The sequence below is a fragment of the Lipophrys pholis genome (genome assembly GCF_963383615.2).
Source record: "Lipophrys pholis genome assembly, chromosome: 16".
NCBI lineage: Eukaryota > Metazoa > Chordata > Actinopteri > Blenniiformes > Blenniidae > Lipophrys > Lipophrys pholis.
This window is the reverse complement of record NC_137634.1, coordinates 2,343,535-2,361,689: the sequence shown is the minus strand read 5'-3', so window position 1 is coordinate 2,361,689 and position 18,155 is coordinate 2,343,535. Positions and strand designations below refer to the sequence as shown.

Here is an 18,155-nt window from a genome sequence, read left to right as displayed (position 1 = left end):
GAGCCTGTAGATATGAATGTTTTATGTATATGGATATATTTAAACAATATTGACAGGCATAATTGATTTGTTTTCTACAACAATATTGAATATTAAAGTGTAAAATGGCAAATGTGTGTTTTCTGTTCATATCTATTATTCCTAGAATGTTAAATACTTATGCCATGTTTGTATCTGTGTGTATTGGTATGGTCATACAATCCTGACAAAGCATTGTTTTATGCATATTGATGGTTATTATGTATCTAATAATGACACATTTTTATTCAGTGAATACTTTGAATGCATAAATCAGATCTTTAGTGTACAGAATTAAATTTATTTCACAAAAATCCTTGAAAACAGTGTCTTCTGTTTTCTATTCTTGGTACTTATTTATTCACATATATTTGCATTGAATGCACAAACCTAAAATATAGTGTTTTAACCAGAAAACAAACACTTAAAGATCTTAATATGCTCCAATAAGGATCTACTTCTTTCCCTAGACCAGTTGAGCAACATGCAACTTCAACAACCACTGTGTGTATGTGCTGAATCCAAAGGACAAACATCCCATTCACGTTTCATTTAATTATAACAACTTACAATAAATTACAGTATGATTTTGTTCATGTCAGCCCAAGTACATTTAATTAGAAAGACACCATTGATAAATAAACGGATAACACTTCAGGGGTGAATGACACACCACTTTCAAACAGTCACACTAAATGGCAGACATCAGGCGCTTACCACAAGTTGACTGTGTAATTATCTCTTTGTTTGGATTGCTGTTGTGCATTCAAGATCATTACTGTGACGCATTACAGTAGTGACAGGTCACAGTCAGCGGTTGCAGTGTGTTACATTAAACTTTGTGAGGCAGAAAACAACAGCGAAACACTTTTTGTGTTTCGCATAAAAACTCAATTTCTTCTGATTGGCTGGAGAGGCTCCACTCAAATCACTGAGGTCCATCATCAACTGAGAGCTTGAACCAACAGTATCTAGTGGAGAACGCACACTGCTGAAGGTTTTATACTTTTATCAATGGAAATATAATTTTTTAAGAATTTTTTTACAAAGATTAATGTCAAAGTAAAACTGCTCTCTACAAACAGTGACCGGAGTGGTTCAATGAGCTGATTTTCTGGTAAAAGATTCCGTTTTCTTCATCAACAGGAGTCGACCTGAGGGCAGCGGCTGTGTCCCACTCGCTGTTTACATGGTCGCACTTCTCTCAGTCCGATTTATTTCTCATTGAGAGAGAATATTTCTGTGAGGCACCTTGTGGTGAATTACCTAACAGACATGCACACAAACAGGGGAGCCATCAGATTCTCCCTTCACATGGACTCCGATGGGATCCAAACAGGATTACACCACCTCTATACTGATCCAACAATGATTTGAATGAAATATTAAAACATCCGGTGGAGTTTGGTCAAGTTTCTCTTCAAGACTTTGAACGAGTAAGCTCCATGTGCAGAAAAAGAAGACTGATGGTGGCAGGAAACAAAACTCCTGTGATTAATCTGATGAATTATCAACAGCCGAGACACCAAACACTGTATGACACCGCAAACACACACTCATCACTTTAAAGCATGGCGGTGGCAGCATCATGGCGTGAGGTTATAAAGGTAGAAGGTTTAAAAAAAATCCTGAAGAAAAGATCAATTTAGTCAAAGAGCAGAAGCTTTCTAATCCAAAGAGACAATTATTAATAATAATAATAATAATAATAATAATAATAATAATGATGATGATGATGATGATGATGATAAACAAAACTGTTCAAGTTCCACATAAATGGTTCAAAGAAAATTAAATGTTCTCAAATTTGGACTTGAAAAGTGCAGTGCATGTTTTCCTTTGAAAGATCCAGATGTGCACGCCTTACTCAGGTTTATCGACACAAACTCAGTGTGTTCAAAAGTGCATCAGCTAAATACTGACATGTCGCGGTACAGATTATAATGAAGCCACTTTTTCCTCTTCATTCCATGTCTTCCTCTGTACCTGCGTTAATTCAAAGCAACGCTTGCTGGACCAAAGGCAGTAAAAGTCGTTTTATTTTATTGGCCAAATGCAGCTGATATTGCTTTGGGTGTGCTAGTAGAATTATCGTGCGGGAAATTTTGAATAACTAGAATTCCAAACGTGTGCACTTCGAGTCGATTATGAAAATCTTGATTGTAGTTGATTTTTATCAACCTTAAAGACGTTTTTTTATCTTTTTTCCAAAGAAATCAATGATTTTTACGTTGTGTTGTTTATAACAGTGTTTTCTTGTGAGAAATATGGTGAAATGTACAAAAATGAGCTTTTCCGAGCTCATAAGCCGAGTGCCCAGAGGAATCACTTCACTTTCATCTTAATGTCCCGGTTCTGTCTGGAACGCACGTTAACTATGACTCCGTTTATAAAAAACCAACACGAGGGGAAAACAAGACATGAAGGAATCGCCTGCGAGCACAAAAACCTCTCTTTTTGATGATATAATCTCAAAGACGCACAGATGTGTCCTTATAAACAAAAACGTCCGACCTGACCACTAACATGGCGATCTCCGATTACTACGTTCATACATCAAAGTACATCTTTTTGTGTATTTTCCACTAAGTTGTGAGAGTCTAAAGTGTTTAATCTGATAAGAGTGAGGTGAAATAACACCAAACTTCCAATCCTCGTTAGAACTCATCAAGCAGAAACGCGGCGACTTGACAGACGACATGTTGACCAGGACTCCTTTTAAAAAAAAAAGAAGAAAAAAATGCAGTTTGTCGAGTTCACTCGGACCGGTCCCGCCACCGGGGAGGAGTCCTGCAGTGGATGAGACACACAGATCTGTATGTGTGAGTCTGTTCGTGAACCATGGCAGCAGCGATCAAGAGGTGACGGGTCTCCTCAGCGGACGTGTCGTCCTCAGAAGCCTTGTATATGGCAATAGGCCTCCAGGCTGGAGAAGAGGATGTAGAGGAACCACAGTCCAAAGAACATCAGCGAGGTTAAGATCTTGGAGACCCGCGGGCCGCCGAGCTCCCCGCCGATCGACGGCCGCCGGCGCAGCATCAGCACACCCATGCTGAAGAAGGCGAAGATGGTGAATAGCGTGACGGAGAAGGCCAGCGAGCCGGGATCCACGCGGAAGACTTTCCCCTTGACCTTCCAGTAGACGGCGGCCACCGACCACGCCACGCCGATCCCCAGGAACACGTTGACCGCGTTGCTGCCCGTCACGTTGCCGATGCAGGCGTCCGCGTACTGGTCCTGCGTGGCTGCCACTTTGCTGGCGAAGGTGTCTGGAAGAAACGTAATGGAGTTAGTCCGTGGCATCACAGGGACGAGGCGCGACGTGTGAGCCAGAACATTATGACCACCGAGGGGTGGACGGGTTAGAGGGAGGAAAGTGCAGGAATACTGAGTGAGTTTGTTCCCGGTCTGTGGTGGACAGTATCTCTCAGAAGAAATTAGCAGGAGACTGTGGCGTTATATTTGTAAATCACAATTTGCAGATAAATTAAGGGCGAGTGACAAAAAAATAGATCCACAAAATCAACCAAGCAGGAATCAAACAAACTAAAGTCTGACTGGTTGTTTCTTCCTCTGATTCGATCACATTAGATTTCCTCTGGAAGTCTTCTCTGTCCATCTTGGCATTGGAGCAAAGTCCTTGGAGTTTTTTAGGCACAAATACAAAGTGAGGATTATCAGAAGTCGACTGAAGCAAAAGGCTCCATCGATCCCGCTCATCAGAAATGACTGGACCTGAAGGAGCTGCAGGAAACATCAGAGACTGAATAGATCTGTGATCAGACGGGTCAGGGCCGGTTTTACTGCATGAGGTGGTCATAATCTTATGGCTGTACAGTGTATCATGCATTGGTGGTTGGTGGTGTTCAGATTTTGGGTTTGTTAAAGTATCTGCGTTGGAGGATAACTGAATGAAAATACTCTAAACTGCAAACATATTCCTGGATAACACCGTTCATACTGGTGTCCATTTAAATTTTTTTTAAATTCTTATTTATATGGGCTTGTTGTTGATATAATAACTTGTGTCTCCTACTAAAATACATTGAAAGGAGTGAGGAAGTTTTCCTGACACCTGGAAGCTTCTGGAAAAAAAACACCTGCTGAAGATCTGCAGCTGAGTCTCATAATATATTCGTCTGAAGCTCAGAATTCAAAAATCATGCTTGAAATGTTAAATATCACTTCGAAATAAAGATGTAACTTTTCAATGTCAGTAGAAAGTTGTCTCAAGCAGATAATACAGAATTAAATCACCTTGAAAATTGACATTAATTATAGAATTTCTAGCTAAACATTTTTATTTAATTTGATTCTTTTGAACAGTTAATACAGACTAATAATTAAAAAATTTAAAATCCCCCTATTTTTGTGATTAATCTGAAGATATCGTAACGTCACTGACCGGGCAGTGACGTCCCCAGAGCTACGAAGACCACGGCGGTGACGCTGTCCCTCAGTCCGACGGTGCAGCCGAAATGTGAAGCCAGGTCCCCGATGATGGCCGTCAGAAAGCCGATGACAGAGATTGACACTACGAAGCACGCCCAGCCGTTCCAGTACTCGGTGGGCGGGACGCAAGCAAACAGAATCTTCCAGAAGATGCACAGTATGTGCATGAAGTAGTCGAAGCAGTTGGGCGTCCGCTGCTCCTGCCCTTCCTCCTCGTCTCCGTCACCTGAAAGACACGGAGGAGTTTGTAACGGCTGACGGTAGAAAAATAACCAGAGTCTCAAGTGATGTATTGGAGTAATGGAGTTTGTGCTGTGGAATGGAAGCATTCGGTTTTATTTTCCTGTATTCAAAGTGTTTTTATTGGACCTGCAGAGAGTTTTGGACACAACATAAAACAGTGAATAGAGGAAAAGTGATTAAAGTTTTAACTCAAGCGTCCAGAAGTGAGGAAACAAACCGCAGCAGCAACATACAGGAGAACGATCCCTTTAGGTGTTTTCGTTCATATAAATCATTTCAGATCAGACAAAATAGTAATGTTGTTGGATTGTATGAATTTGATTTGTTCCTAATGTAACTAGTTACGCTGTCTGAAAAATGTGCTTCAAAGCTAAAATGAAGAGATTGATAAATCTATGCAGCCATTATCGATGCTAACTGGCCTATCAGGGAGCCCCGTCACTGAGTGAAACACTGAGCGGGGAGCGTCTCCATGGCAACAGCCGCTGATCTCTGTTGATCTCCTCCATGAGGAGCCTCTCTCCTCTGCTTTGTGTGGGGCATTTTGCGCACAGTTGTTTGGGAATTAGTCGTTAACATACGAAAATCTAATTTATTGATCTTTCGATGATGGCAAATCATCCCTGAAGATTTCATGCAGTTTGGGTTAAAAGTTTTTTGCGATAAGTTGGTCAAATTCACACAAACCAATAAATAAATAAATGCATGCAGACGAAAATAGAACCTTCTCAGCCCAACTTTCATTAGGGAAGGTAAATATCCTTCTAAAAAAAACAGCAATATTTATCATGAAAACCATTTGAGGGAGTGGCTTTGTTACATGTACAAAATATACTGACGACTTTTCCAAACTATTACCAGAAGAAACATGAATCTGGACGACTCAATGCTGCACACACGTACAAGTATTATCATTTCTAATCTAAAAGCTCTTCCAAGACGCCTGAGGCCCGCCTGACATGTTGTGGTTATTCTGAAAGGTTTACAGGCGCGCAGCCTGGAGCGTCCGCTGACCTGCACTGACTGTGACCGCCTCGATGAACTGCTCCCTCCACGAGTGCGTGCCGAGCACCGCCGCCAGGTTGGTGTCGTTGAAGAGTTTGTCCACAGTGTTCTGTTACGACAAACCACAACGCTCAGAGACGAGGAGGCAGAAGCATTCAGAGGAAACGCTGAGCGTTGACTTCATATCAAGATGAGCAGAACACATCTGACTTTCACGTCCAATGCAAGACATGGAAAAGTCATGAGAAAGCAAATGTTTAATAAATGTCAGTAGACGACACGGTGGCAGACAAAGTCCTCAGCTTTGGGAGAACAGAAGTGAGTTCAGCTCTTCTTCTACGTTTGGGTCCGGCCGTGTTCATTCAGGAATCTCAAAGAGAATATGGTCATCTTACTGTCACTGGAGGTAACTTTAGTATCCTCACAGCTCATTGTGGATGACGGAAGGATTTCCGCTGCTGTTTTCTGGTTTACTAAACTGGACCTGAGTTTGATCTTCTCGGAGATTCAAGAGGACGTTGCTGCACAAGTCACGTCGTCTCAGTGTGTCATACATTACATGTAAAGTCTGACACAACTGGTGAAAAAGATAAAACTATCGAGAGAACTGTTTCTATTACTATCACTTGAAAGACATGCGGGGGAGTCAGTTTACCTGGTCAAACACTCCGTTGGCAGTCTGATGCATGAGAGGACGCCAGGTGGTTAAAACAAAAACACAATCCAGAGTATTTGCTGAAATACGGCAGGTGGTTTGTCTCCCACTCACACACCTTGAATTCACAGGACTCCTCGATGATGACCTCCAGCCGGCTGTGCTCGCCCAGAATGGGTTTCCCCATCTCAGAGATCCTCCTCGCCTCCTCCTCCTCCGGCGTGGGGTTACCTGTGAACGGTGGCACACACCTGCCGTCATATCGCCGACTTATTTTCTAATTGACACTCGCACACTCGTACATGCACACACAATCTCAATAAAGGCTTAGAGCCCAAACAGAAAAGGCCTTCCATGCTTTTATAGCAGATATTGAAGGTCCTGTGCAGCATGAACAGAGAATCTTGCTTCCAGAAGATTTTTTTTTTTAACGAAGGTTTGATTAAAGTCAGACTTTCTTAAATAAAAAGTGTCGGGTCCTGGTATAGCTTCAGCAGTCTGATTTAAACAGTCTTTGTCAAAAAGCAGATTAAGATGTCTGAATTTGTTTTAAAGAGACTCACATTCAATTTGTTTTCTTAAAGAGTCCAAGTCTAGTTTAAAAAGTGTTTTAGTTGAAAATGAAAAGGCCAGGAAATGTTTCAAAAGTTGTTCTTTGCCACAAAAGAGTTTATGAAGTTTCTAAAGTCTGGTTTACAGGGTTTTGGTCAGTTAGGTAAAGATCTAAAGGTTTGTAAAAGTTTGAATTAAAGAGTGAGATTTACAAAGTGAAGCTTTAGTTTCAGTCTAGGTTGACATTTCAGAGTTTACATATAAAAGCTTTTGCTTAAAATGTTTGTTTTAAAAAGAGTCAGATTCAAAAAGTCCAAAAGTTATTAGAAGAATCCAGGTCAGGTTCGGAAAAGATAAATCTGGTTTAAATACTGAATTGAGTTTCGATCTGGGTTCAGAAGTTCCAGTCAGGCTTAAATAAAACACATCAACATCTGGATAAAAGTGTTTTTAAGTTCGGGTTCAGTCGTTGATCAAGCAATGCTAGTGAGTCTCTGCTAGAAGAGTGGCGCAGTGAAGCTGAAGAAAAACTGAAACTGCTGTTTAGCGGATCACTTAAAAACACTTTGAAAAGTCAGGTTGTCTAAAAAGTGAATCAACATTTCCCAGGAAGTCACTAATGTTGTTGCAGATTGTATAAGTCCATCTCTACAGCCACAGCCTTGGATTTCCATTTCCCAAATATGAAGCAAGCAGGCGAAAAAGCTGCACAGGCCTTGAAGAGTCAAACCACCACACCCAGAGTCTTACCCTGGTTCAGCAGCAGTGCTGTGGAAACAGACAGAGGATCGCGGTTCAATACTACGGACTCACGCTGCTTTAACTGCCCGAGAGGTAAAGCAGATATACCCTGTGTCGTTTGGTATCCAGTGTGCTCTCACTGCTGCCCCGTGTTTGCATCCTGACCTACTGAAATAAATGACTGTACATTACAAAGTGGTGTAACTGATCTCCGGCTCCTGCACCTCGGTTTTGACACCTTGAGGTTAGAGGAGCAGGAAGCTAAATGACACTAAATTCATTGCAGGCCGGCGGCGGCGGAACAGAGCCAGCAGTGGGAATCTGGTTACTGCCTCTGATGCACGTGTCGCTCCTCATGATGCCGTCATAATCAGACTTTAATTGACAGGTTTTAACTTTCTGTCACTGCAGCAGCTTTGGGAATCCAACCTCACTGAACACACACAGAGCAGCGCCTCCGGTGGAGACGGCAGGTCGGCGCCGGTATTGTCTCATAGAGCTGAACGGGAGGAAAGGAGGAGGAGAAGTCAACTGGGTACTCCAGCTGCCTCAGTGCCTGTAGTTTTTATTTCGAACGGCTTCACTTCCTCCGGTCAGACAAACGTCTGGAAGCTTCCAGTGAATCTAGTGTGGGAGGACAAACTCCCTTCACGGAGCTCAAACCACACTGTGTTTCTAACAGCAGGAAGATGACCACATATACTGATGGCTGTTGGAGGAAATCTGACATCTGGTCTCTTGCTTTTTCAGTTTTTATTAACACCAATACACAACGTGTAAAATTATTCAATAATAAAAAAGTTTTTTCGAAGAAAAGAAAAAAAATTGGATTTTAACTGACATTTCTATTTACCATATAGTTCCTAATAGAAGAGCACCCCCCACGCAGTCCACCACGCAGTCCACCACGCAGTCCACCACGCAGTCCACCACACAGTCCACCACACAGTCCACCACACAGTCCACCACACAGTCCACGCTCTTCTTTTTAAAATAATTTCTCCTCAAGAAAATAAGGGAAAAAATCTTACTGGACCACTTTCTGAAGGTCTCCGGCGCCCCCGCCCACATTTTGAGAACCAACGTGTTAATATTAACATGTCAGACTGCGTGCAGCCGTCTTTAATATTTCAGTCTGGTTCTGGTTGGTTTAAGCGAGACGATCAATATTTCCACTTTGCAACACTGAAAGCAGCTCCGACTTCCAATTCATGCGGAACCTGAAGGCCACGCGAGGGTCTGGTGAGAGAGCGGTTTGATTTCTGTCGCCGTCTCTCCATGAGCCACCGAGTTCTTGCGTTGAAAAACGCTTTACATAACTGAACTCTATTCAACATTTACGTCATAAAGTGACGATGATTCCTGAAAAATAAAAAGAGGCTCTGAGACATAATGAGGCATGAAATCCTTCCTCACTCACCGGAGATGCCTCGCTTCAGCCACTTGGGGTCCTCGAGCACGAGGAAGAAGTTTTCCTGCTTCTCGTACTCCGCCACGTTGATAATGTGCACCTGTAACGTCTGACTGGAGACACACACACACACACACACACACACACACACACACACACACACACACACACACACACACACACACACACACACACACACACACACACACACACACACACACACACACACACACACACACACACACACACACACACACACACACACACACACACACACACACACACACACACACACACCTTAATATATGCTCCAATAATTGACATGAGTTCTAAATGCAGTGGACACGTGACGCCTCAAAAACATTCACCCTTCGTATCTAAATCACATCGCAAACTGACGTGACTTCAATATTTAATCACTTTGAACCTTTGAATAATTTACATCCAAACATAGTGTGTCCTTACGTTTCAGTGTGTCAGAGAGATATCACTGAACCCAACGCTAACGCCCAGTTAATCAATGTCTGTACACTTTATTGATGAAGTCCTTCCATGATCTCCTGACATCTAAAAGGAGCAAAGACCAGAAAAAAAACAAAGAAAAAAAAAAAAAGAAATCCAACAATCACCAAACCTTCCATCTATCACGTGTGGAAATGGTCACCTGCTCTACAGTGAAGCAACTATTGATGGGTGACGTCACACACAACGGTCTCTCACTAAGTGTACTATTAGTCCAAGTGCAAACACAGCTTATACTCGGTGAAACTTTAATGGGAAGGGGATCTGTTGGTTTACATTGGGTAACTGGAGGTTCCCACACCTGATCGGGACGTGGGATTATCTCTCGGTGTCAAGTCGTCAGGTAATTCCGTCTAAAAGGGCCTCATTCCGTCCGAGAGGGTGACCGATGACCCACAGTGAAGTCTCAGTGAGCTTCAGATGCCCCCTTTCCTAAAAGCCCCACTGATCCGGGCCGGTGTCAATGTGAAGGTCCTGAGTTCGCTCAGAGGAACAGCAGCAGACGGTAAAAGACCCCAAAAGTACAGAAACCATCACACTGTGTTTGGCATCGAAACATTTTGCGAAAAATTGGTAAAATACATACACACATACAAACCAATAAGTAAGTAAGTAAGTAAATAAATAAATGCAGAGAAAAACAAACGTAACCTTCTCACCCAACTATTGTTGGCGAAGGTAATAAACTAAGTTAAACATACTTTATTAATCCACGCCGACCAACTTTATCTCTAGGGTGGGGAGTACAGCGCCACAGACTAAACATCTGATGTCCCAATATTACCCTCGGATTCTTTGGTTCACAGACTCTCAAACCCCAAGAACCAGTTTCCTACCAGTTAGTAGGAACCTCCTCTCCTGACATGTTGTTGTTGATCTGAACCAAACAGTTCTACTGTCACTGTCTATCTTTTCTCTCCTCTCAAAGCAGAGGGCACAAGGCTTGAATGATTCAATGCTTTTATGAGGACATCAGAAGCAGAATATGGTGTTGTATTGTTGTAAACTCCTGTTCCACACATGTTCAGCTGATTGTAGAACTGGCTGCAGTTCTATAGAGAATCTAATACAGACTCCAGTGCTCAAGCGCTGTGCTCTGCTGTCAGACTGTGGAGTCAGGAGGTGCTGACGAGATATCGAGCTTGTGAACATCAACAGGTCAATACAAATAGATTTATTTTAAAGGCCTTAGAGGACTAATTCGATCTTGAATTGATTTCACTCACACACAACAGCCTGATTTGTCATTACTTTGAAAACTAGTATGAAAACATCTAAATATATATAAAAAAAACAACAACAACAAATATTTCCACAAAGTGAAGAAACCCCTAACTTTAATATAAAAAAACAGAGTACCTCAAGTTTTCTTTTTCAAGAAAATATTAAAACACTAATATGTCAGCACTGACATTTCTCACTAAAGCGTTGATCTAAATATAGGTTAATCTAATCTAATCTAATCTAGATTAGATAGCTATAGTGCAGTATTGAGTAGACCTCACATCCAATATAATAAGAAGTGTGAAATGAATGGACTATTAACTGATTGGTTAGTGCTCTAATGTTCCTGGTTAGAGTTCAGGTGTTCTGTGTGGAGTTTGCATGTTTTCACCTCTCTCTCTCTCTCTCTCTCTCTCTCTCTCTCTCTCTCTCTCTCTCTCTCTCACTCTCATCTCTCTCTCTCTCTCTCTCTCTCTCTCTCTCTCTCTCTCTCTCTCTTCTCTCTCTCTCTCTCTCATCTCTCTCTCTCTCTCTCTCTCTCCTCTCTCTCTCTCCTCTCTCTCTCTCTCTCTCTCTCTCTCCTCTCTCTCCTCTCTCTCTCTCTCTCTCTCTCTCTTTCAGCCGCCGCCCTCACCTGGTTTGTTCATTGGTGAATTCCAGCTCCCCTCTGCTCTCGCCGTAGTCCACCCCGGCCTTGGCACTGCCGTCCTCGGTGTGGTAGGGCACCGCCACCGTGCCCCTGGAGCCGGAGTTCCTCGCCACGGTCACCGTGAGCATGCCCGTGCTCTCTCTCACACCCGCAGCACCTGCTGCCCAAACGTGAAGATGCCGGCATGGTCATCGTCCAGGATGGTGACCGTGGCCAGCAGGGGCTCCACCAGTCTACCTGCTGGGGGAGTTCCCGTCCCTTCGCCTCCTTCTTCCTCTAACCTCAGGTTCTGAAGGCGCACAAAGAAATGCTCATCTTCCTCGAAGACGTCGTCATCCAGGATGCCCACCTGGAGGATGCAGAGGCCGTTGAGGTGAGTAAAGTCACCCAGTCAACAGTTTACCTGACGTTTACAACTTTTCACACAATCATTCAGGTGTTACACCTCAAGCTATTAAAGTAGAGAGTAATATTTCACTTAAACTTTTCATCAATCCTTCAATATCTGGTCATGTGGTAGAGAATAGTTTTGATTGACTAGTTATTACTGAAAACTTAGCCTAATTGTGGGAGGAGTCAAAGGGAGGGCCTACCTTGATTGGGATTGGCTGAACCAAATTAAATTAAATAATCATGAAAACAGCCACAGTGTTTTTGAGGGGAAAGATTATCTCACAATCTGATGGACAGACAAATCTTAACATGCTTTGATCAATTTAAAATATGGATTTATGAGATCTGCTAATTATGGGGTCCTCTTTTTATTTACATGTTCCACACTGTGCCAAGCTTTATTCAACATTGAATACAGAGGATACGTCAATAATCTTTCATGTTATTTGATTGTTTCTCAAAACTGCAGTTTTTGTTTCAATAAATTCTCATCATTGGGGACTGACTGATTCTTAAAAACACTTGTGAAATCTATTCATGCTTATCTATATTCACTACTTATTGTGTTACTTTTTTTGTTGGAGTTGATTCGACTCATGTCTTCGTCTCTATTTGACACATGAATCCGACGTGTCTCACCTTAATCTCTTTGCGCTTCTCTCCAGGTTTGAACACCAGGGTTCCCTTTGTGAACTCGTAGTCTGCGCCGGCGTTGGCAGAACCATTTTCCGTGCAGTAGTCCACGTAGAAGGTGTTCTGGCCCGTGCCGCCGTCCAGGATCACCCCCAGCGTGAGAGAGCCGCAGTTCTCCGTGCACTGGTACTGAGCGCTCTCGAAGCAGATGTGTGAGCAGGTGGCTTTGTCCTCGTCGTCCCCCGCCGCACGCCGCGTGTGCCCCGCCACGTGCTTCCTCAGGATGTTCCCAGCACCGATCATCATGCGCGTGGCCTGGACGCGGTAAAAGGCGCGACTCTTCCTCTGGTGAACCAGGGCGGAGTAGTTGGCCATCTCAATCAGCTGGTCCAGGTCCTTGTCCGGGTACTTCTCCTTCAGGTCTTTAAGGATCCGGACGACCTGTCAGAGAGGAGACATGTCAACGTCATCATCCGAGATACGTGTGTTTCTGTAACCAGTAATTCCATTCTTCATCCACACTCTTTTATTTAGACAGAAGGTTTTAAGCTCTATAGACTTATCATAAACCTTTCCTATGATCGTAACATTCTTATGTTTTATGACTTCGTAATCAGCTGTACTAAACACAGTAGTCCACAACAGCGGGATGTTTCAGGAAGTATCACACCAACACACACGCTTTCTACAAACCGGCAACGCAGATACACAAACACTGTGGTTCACCAGTACATGACAGGGCAAACAGTCACACACGCCGTCAGGCAATTTAAAGTCAAAAAATAACCTCAAAACCTGGTTTTTCTTTGGACTGTTGGAAGAAACAGGAAAACACACACATATGGAGAACATCCATATAGACAAGCTCTCAAAAGGAGTTGACAGATGCAACCACTAAACTACAAATTTGATAACAACATATAAAGTAGAAATGTTGACAATAAAGTTTAAAAAAACACCCCATTACCATTTTTCCCCGCACCACGTGTCTCACCTCCTCTTTGTTCTGGTCCAGTTCGTTGCCCGTCTGCACAGAGACGGTCACGCTGGACGAGTTTCCGGTGCAGGAAGCGCCGTCTGACAGCTTTCCATCCATGATCACGTCGATGCCTTTGGGCGCGAGGTCTCCTTCCATTTCCACCACGATGCCGTGCCGCTTGTTGGCTCGGTACCGCTTGTGCATGTACTTGTAGAAGAGCAGACGACGGTCAGCGATCCACGCCAAGAGGACGCACACGGGAAAGTAAAGCAGCGTCACCATGGCCTCCCACACCTGCTTGTGCAGACAACCGGAGCGTGATGTCAGCTCAGGTCATTGGAAACACAACAGAATAAACAGCTGTTCACAGATTGGTACTTTGTTGATTTTTTGTTTTGGATATACATAAAGAATAATATAGAAACAGAAATATAAATGTCTTCATCTAGCACCAGTCAGTTTTGAATGCAGATTAGCTGTCTAAGAGCGTAACTCTCATAGCTGAGAGTCAATCATACAAATTTCACTTTGCATGGTGTCGTATTGGGTAGACATTTCAAAATTGTTTTCTTTAGTTTTCTCTGGACTGCTGTTGAAGCGTTTTATCATTATGAGCAGGAGAATAATTCGGTTTGTCCTGGTAATAGAAATAATCTCACAGAAGAGGGATAACACTGATCAGAAGACGTGTATTCCTTCCTTCTCTCCTCTTGACGTCTAAAAGTCCTTGATTTAACTGAATCAGAAGCATCAGGAATATACTTCTAACTATATTTGGAAGATGTTCTGGAAGTGGTGTTCCCGCAGACACTATGATTGGAAAGGTGGAAGGACCCGAGTTCAGCCTCAGCATGCAAAGTCCCACGGTTTGATAATAAATAGTTGGAATAATCTCATTAATTGAATGAGTTTTCTGATTCGGCCATTCGTTTTTGCAATTTCTAATCCTGGGGCTACATCTTTACTTGACTTCTTGTTTCATTGACTTCTTCTCTGGGGGAAATAGCTGCTGACAGATCCAAAGACCGTACAAAAGTCTTGGTAATGTGTCAATATTTTGAAATATACATCAACACTGTACCATGATCTGTTTCAATTCTCTAACATTAGTGATTCTTTCCACGTCTTTCCACTCCAGAAATCAACAAGCCCGCTTTGCATTCGGTTGTACGCAATTCGAGACACACCTCAACAATCCCAGGTGAGATGACAGCCAGTATGAGGTAGAGCCAAATGTAGGCAAAAATACTCCAGAAAGCCGTGATGAAAAACACTCGCAGGTGCTTGATTTTGCGAGACTGTCCCTCTGGGATCACACTCACACACAGGCCAATTATCACAAGCATGTTAAAGGCGGCGCTGCCCACGATGGTGCTGGGGCCGAGCTCCCCGGCGTTAAAGTTGTGTCCACAAACCTGTCAGAGGAAAAACACTGTTTAGAAAAGGTCAAGCAAAGAACCAACTTCTCTTACAACTGTTTCGCAAAAATCAATAAAGAACGCAACAAGCTTTATTATAAAGAGAATATTAAAAAATGAACAGTTATTCCACTGTTTCGGTTCATATTCATTCAGAGAACAAAGCAACCGCCGATGCATGAAGGTGCTGGAAGTCCGTGAGTTTGTGTACCTCGATAACCGACAGCAGGATTTCAGGCGCCGAGGAGCCCAGGGCCATGAGAGTGAGGTTGGACACCGTCTCGTTCCAGATCCGCACCGTGGCGACTGTCGTCTCGCCATTGGGTTTGGTGATGGTCACCTCTTTCTCCTGCAAACACATCAAAGATGGCTACAACCACTAAACCAACGCCATACAAAACGATTGAATCTGGATGAGCGTTTAGCGGTTCTCTCATGTCAGTTGAAGCTTGTAGAGATGAAAGTTAATGACAGAATGAAAAATTTGGTTTATATGGACTGAGAAAGGCAAAAAATGTCCCCAGTAAGTATGAAACATAGTAATACCTGAGAGGTGATGACTTCTATGGATGCCATGAAGCGGTCTGCGATGATGGACACACCCAGAAAGATGTACATGAGGCAGAGGAAGTAGACGACAGCCCTCCCCGCCTGCTCCCCCACCGGTGGGTTGAGCGGCAGCCACACCGGCAGCAGGATCCCCGGTCTACACACAACCTCGCCCGCACACTTCTGTTGTTCAGAACCCGAGGAGTTACCAGAGGGCTGGGTCTGCTCGGGGGTGGACGCTCGCTCCACCAGCTGAGGCCATAAGGAGGCGCAGGGCTGGCAGACGAGCAGCAGGGAGAGGGGGAGGAAGAGGAGCGGGGAAGGTCCCATCGTGTCCCTGAGGTCGGAGGGGGGTTTGGGGGTTGGGGTTCACTCGGGGAACCAATGGATGGAGAGACTCCTAGAAAAGCACAAACAAGACACATGGTATAAAGAAACATTTAAACGATGACAAAACAGGTTATTGAACTTCATTCTTGAATTTGACCTCAGTTCCTCTGTGTATTCAAATTCTACATAAAGTCTAAGACGGCACAAGTTTCTAAAAACTGGATTTTGATGAAATCTACTGATCAGACGTGGAGAGTCTCCTCAGTTCATCCACTGCTGGACTGTGGAGAACAGAACAGACCTGCGGCAGGTGGTGAGGGTGGCAGAGCACATTACAAAGAGACCATGACACTCACATCTACACAGACTGAGCTCAAGTGGAGAGTGTTTGTATTCCAAAGGATGACTTTTCTTCTTCCTGCTGCCATCTGGAAGGAGATACAAGATGCCTTCTTGTATTTATTATGTTGGAGGAGGTAGTCGTCACTCAGAAACAGTCTATTTGTTTCCTGCAGCCCTGAGCCCCATCACAGTTGTTTTTGACTGTATGCTTGAGTAAGTCTGCGTTCTGTATAGAAAATCTTTGTTTAACCACCAATTCTGTTCCTCATAACAAACCACCGAGGTACGAGTTCTTAAAGGGGAAGGGAGTTCGAATTGATTGGTCATCTAGCAATACAACTAAATTCTACCTATATTCAATGAAATGAGTCATTCTTCATGATTAATATAACAAAGAATGAACCAAACAGTATGAACTCCCTAAGCTTCCCTCTTTGCATCACATGTTCTTGTATTAGGGCTTAAACTTGATTAACTCAAATCCTTCCTACATATTCACAGAGGAAGAACACGTAAACTCTGTACTAAGACTTAAAACCAGAGGGGGTACATATCCTGAACCAGTATCTTGGAAGATGTTTTCTATTCATTTCGGTTGTACAACCATTTAAGAGTGAAACTCATCAATAGAGGTTGTGCCCTTATCACTGACCAGCGTGCATTATAATAATGGGCACCCCCGAAAAGAAGTATATTGATTTTATGTCCAAGACATCCAAAAGGTTAATAAAAAGATATCAGCAGCTCAATAAAATCTAAACAAATAACAGTAAAAAGCAAAAACCCAACCAATTAATTTCTTGTTACTGCATCACCACCAAACATCAAACCTCTTTGCTTTCACACTCGGTAATCCTACTTATTATTATTTACCCAGCAGGTAATGACATAAGCAGCTGTTCACACACGCCCAGCCAGGGTGCAGCTCTGTTTGCTTGTTTTACCACAGATACCAACACACGAAAGGCCGGCTGTTAGCAGTTTAGAGTAAACTGACCCCACTGAGTCATCCCAGCAGCTTATCAAAATAACCCGGGAGAAACTAAAGCCCCGTCGTTAAGACGCGCGAGCTCCCGTGGTCATCGTTCTCTGGCGCTAATCACTGAATCCCCTGTGGGAAGAATGACTCGGCGCTAATTTACAGCTCCTCCGGTGTTCCTCCGCAGGCAGCACGGTGTCGACGTGTGGAAAAAAACTCTGAAGTTATCAAAAATGTCATTTCGACTGAAAAGTTCACTATTGATGTGGAGATATTTCTAGATGTCAAAGTTAATTTATATCTTAAGATATAAGAATCCCTAACATTATGATAAAAATCAAAGATTAATAATTCAAATTTTAGTAATTCAGGTGTTGAATTTTAATGGTCATTGCTGATGTTAATAATAATGTTCATGATTTTAGGTTATATTTATAATGTGTACTATAATGTGTTCCTGCTCATTGTGTTTTCTGCATAATGTGTTCATTAAGATTTTTAATATCTGTAGGAATTTCTATGAAAGCAGGTGTTACAGTTTGATGGTTACTACTAACGTTATACATTTTTACTGTATGTTTTATTGGTGAATATGTATTATTATGTTGTGTGCCTGCAGATGGAAACTAGTTACTGCTAATATCTATTAAGAATCATCTTTTCTTTAAGATGAATGTTTTTGTACATGGTCCCTGATAGATAGGTAGGTAGATAGATAGATAGATAGATAGATAGATAGATAGATAGATAGATAGATAGATAGATAGATAGATAGATAGATAGATAGATAGACAGACAGACAGACAGACAGACAGACAGACAGACAGACCCACTCTGACCAATATACTAATAAACCAATGAAAGCATTGGGCATCAGGATCTCTGATGAGAAGAAGTGATTGATTCTGGTTTTCTTTGACTATTTGACTAATGGGGGGTCCTGGACCCCATTTTGGACTGAAAAATGTTGATTGAAATTTTGAATTAGTGATTGTTTTGTGGAGAAATGACATGACGGAGTTGAAGAGATTGTGAGCTGGTGTGAGGATGTGTGGCTGAG

General features: G+C 42.8%; 1 protein-coding gene across 1 annotated transcript; it reads right to left on the bottom strand.

The window, feature by feature from the left end:
- Positions 1-2,910: 2,910 nt before the first annotated feature.
- Positions 2,911-15,774, bottom strand: slc8a2a (solute carrier family 8 member 2a; the record flags this gene model as incomplete). The annotated part of the gene is given in 14 exon segments (XM_080483351.1): positions 2,911-3,287; positions 4,424-4,696; positions 5,734-5,827; positions 6,374-6,397; positions 6,492-6,604; positions 7,676-7,693; positions 9,087-9,190; positions 11,458-11,618; positions 11,621-11,821; positions 12,505-12,939; positions 13,493-13,771; positions 14,665-14,892; positions 15,107-15,244; positions 15,442-15,774. Coding segments are annotated over 14 exon segments (2,778 nt in total).
- Between the last annotated feature and the right edge of the window lie 2,381 nt (positions 15,775-18,155).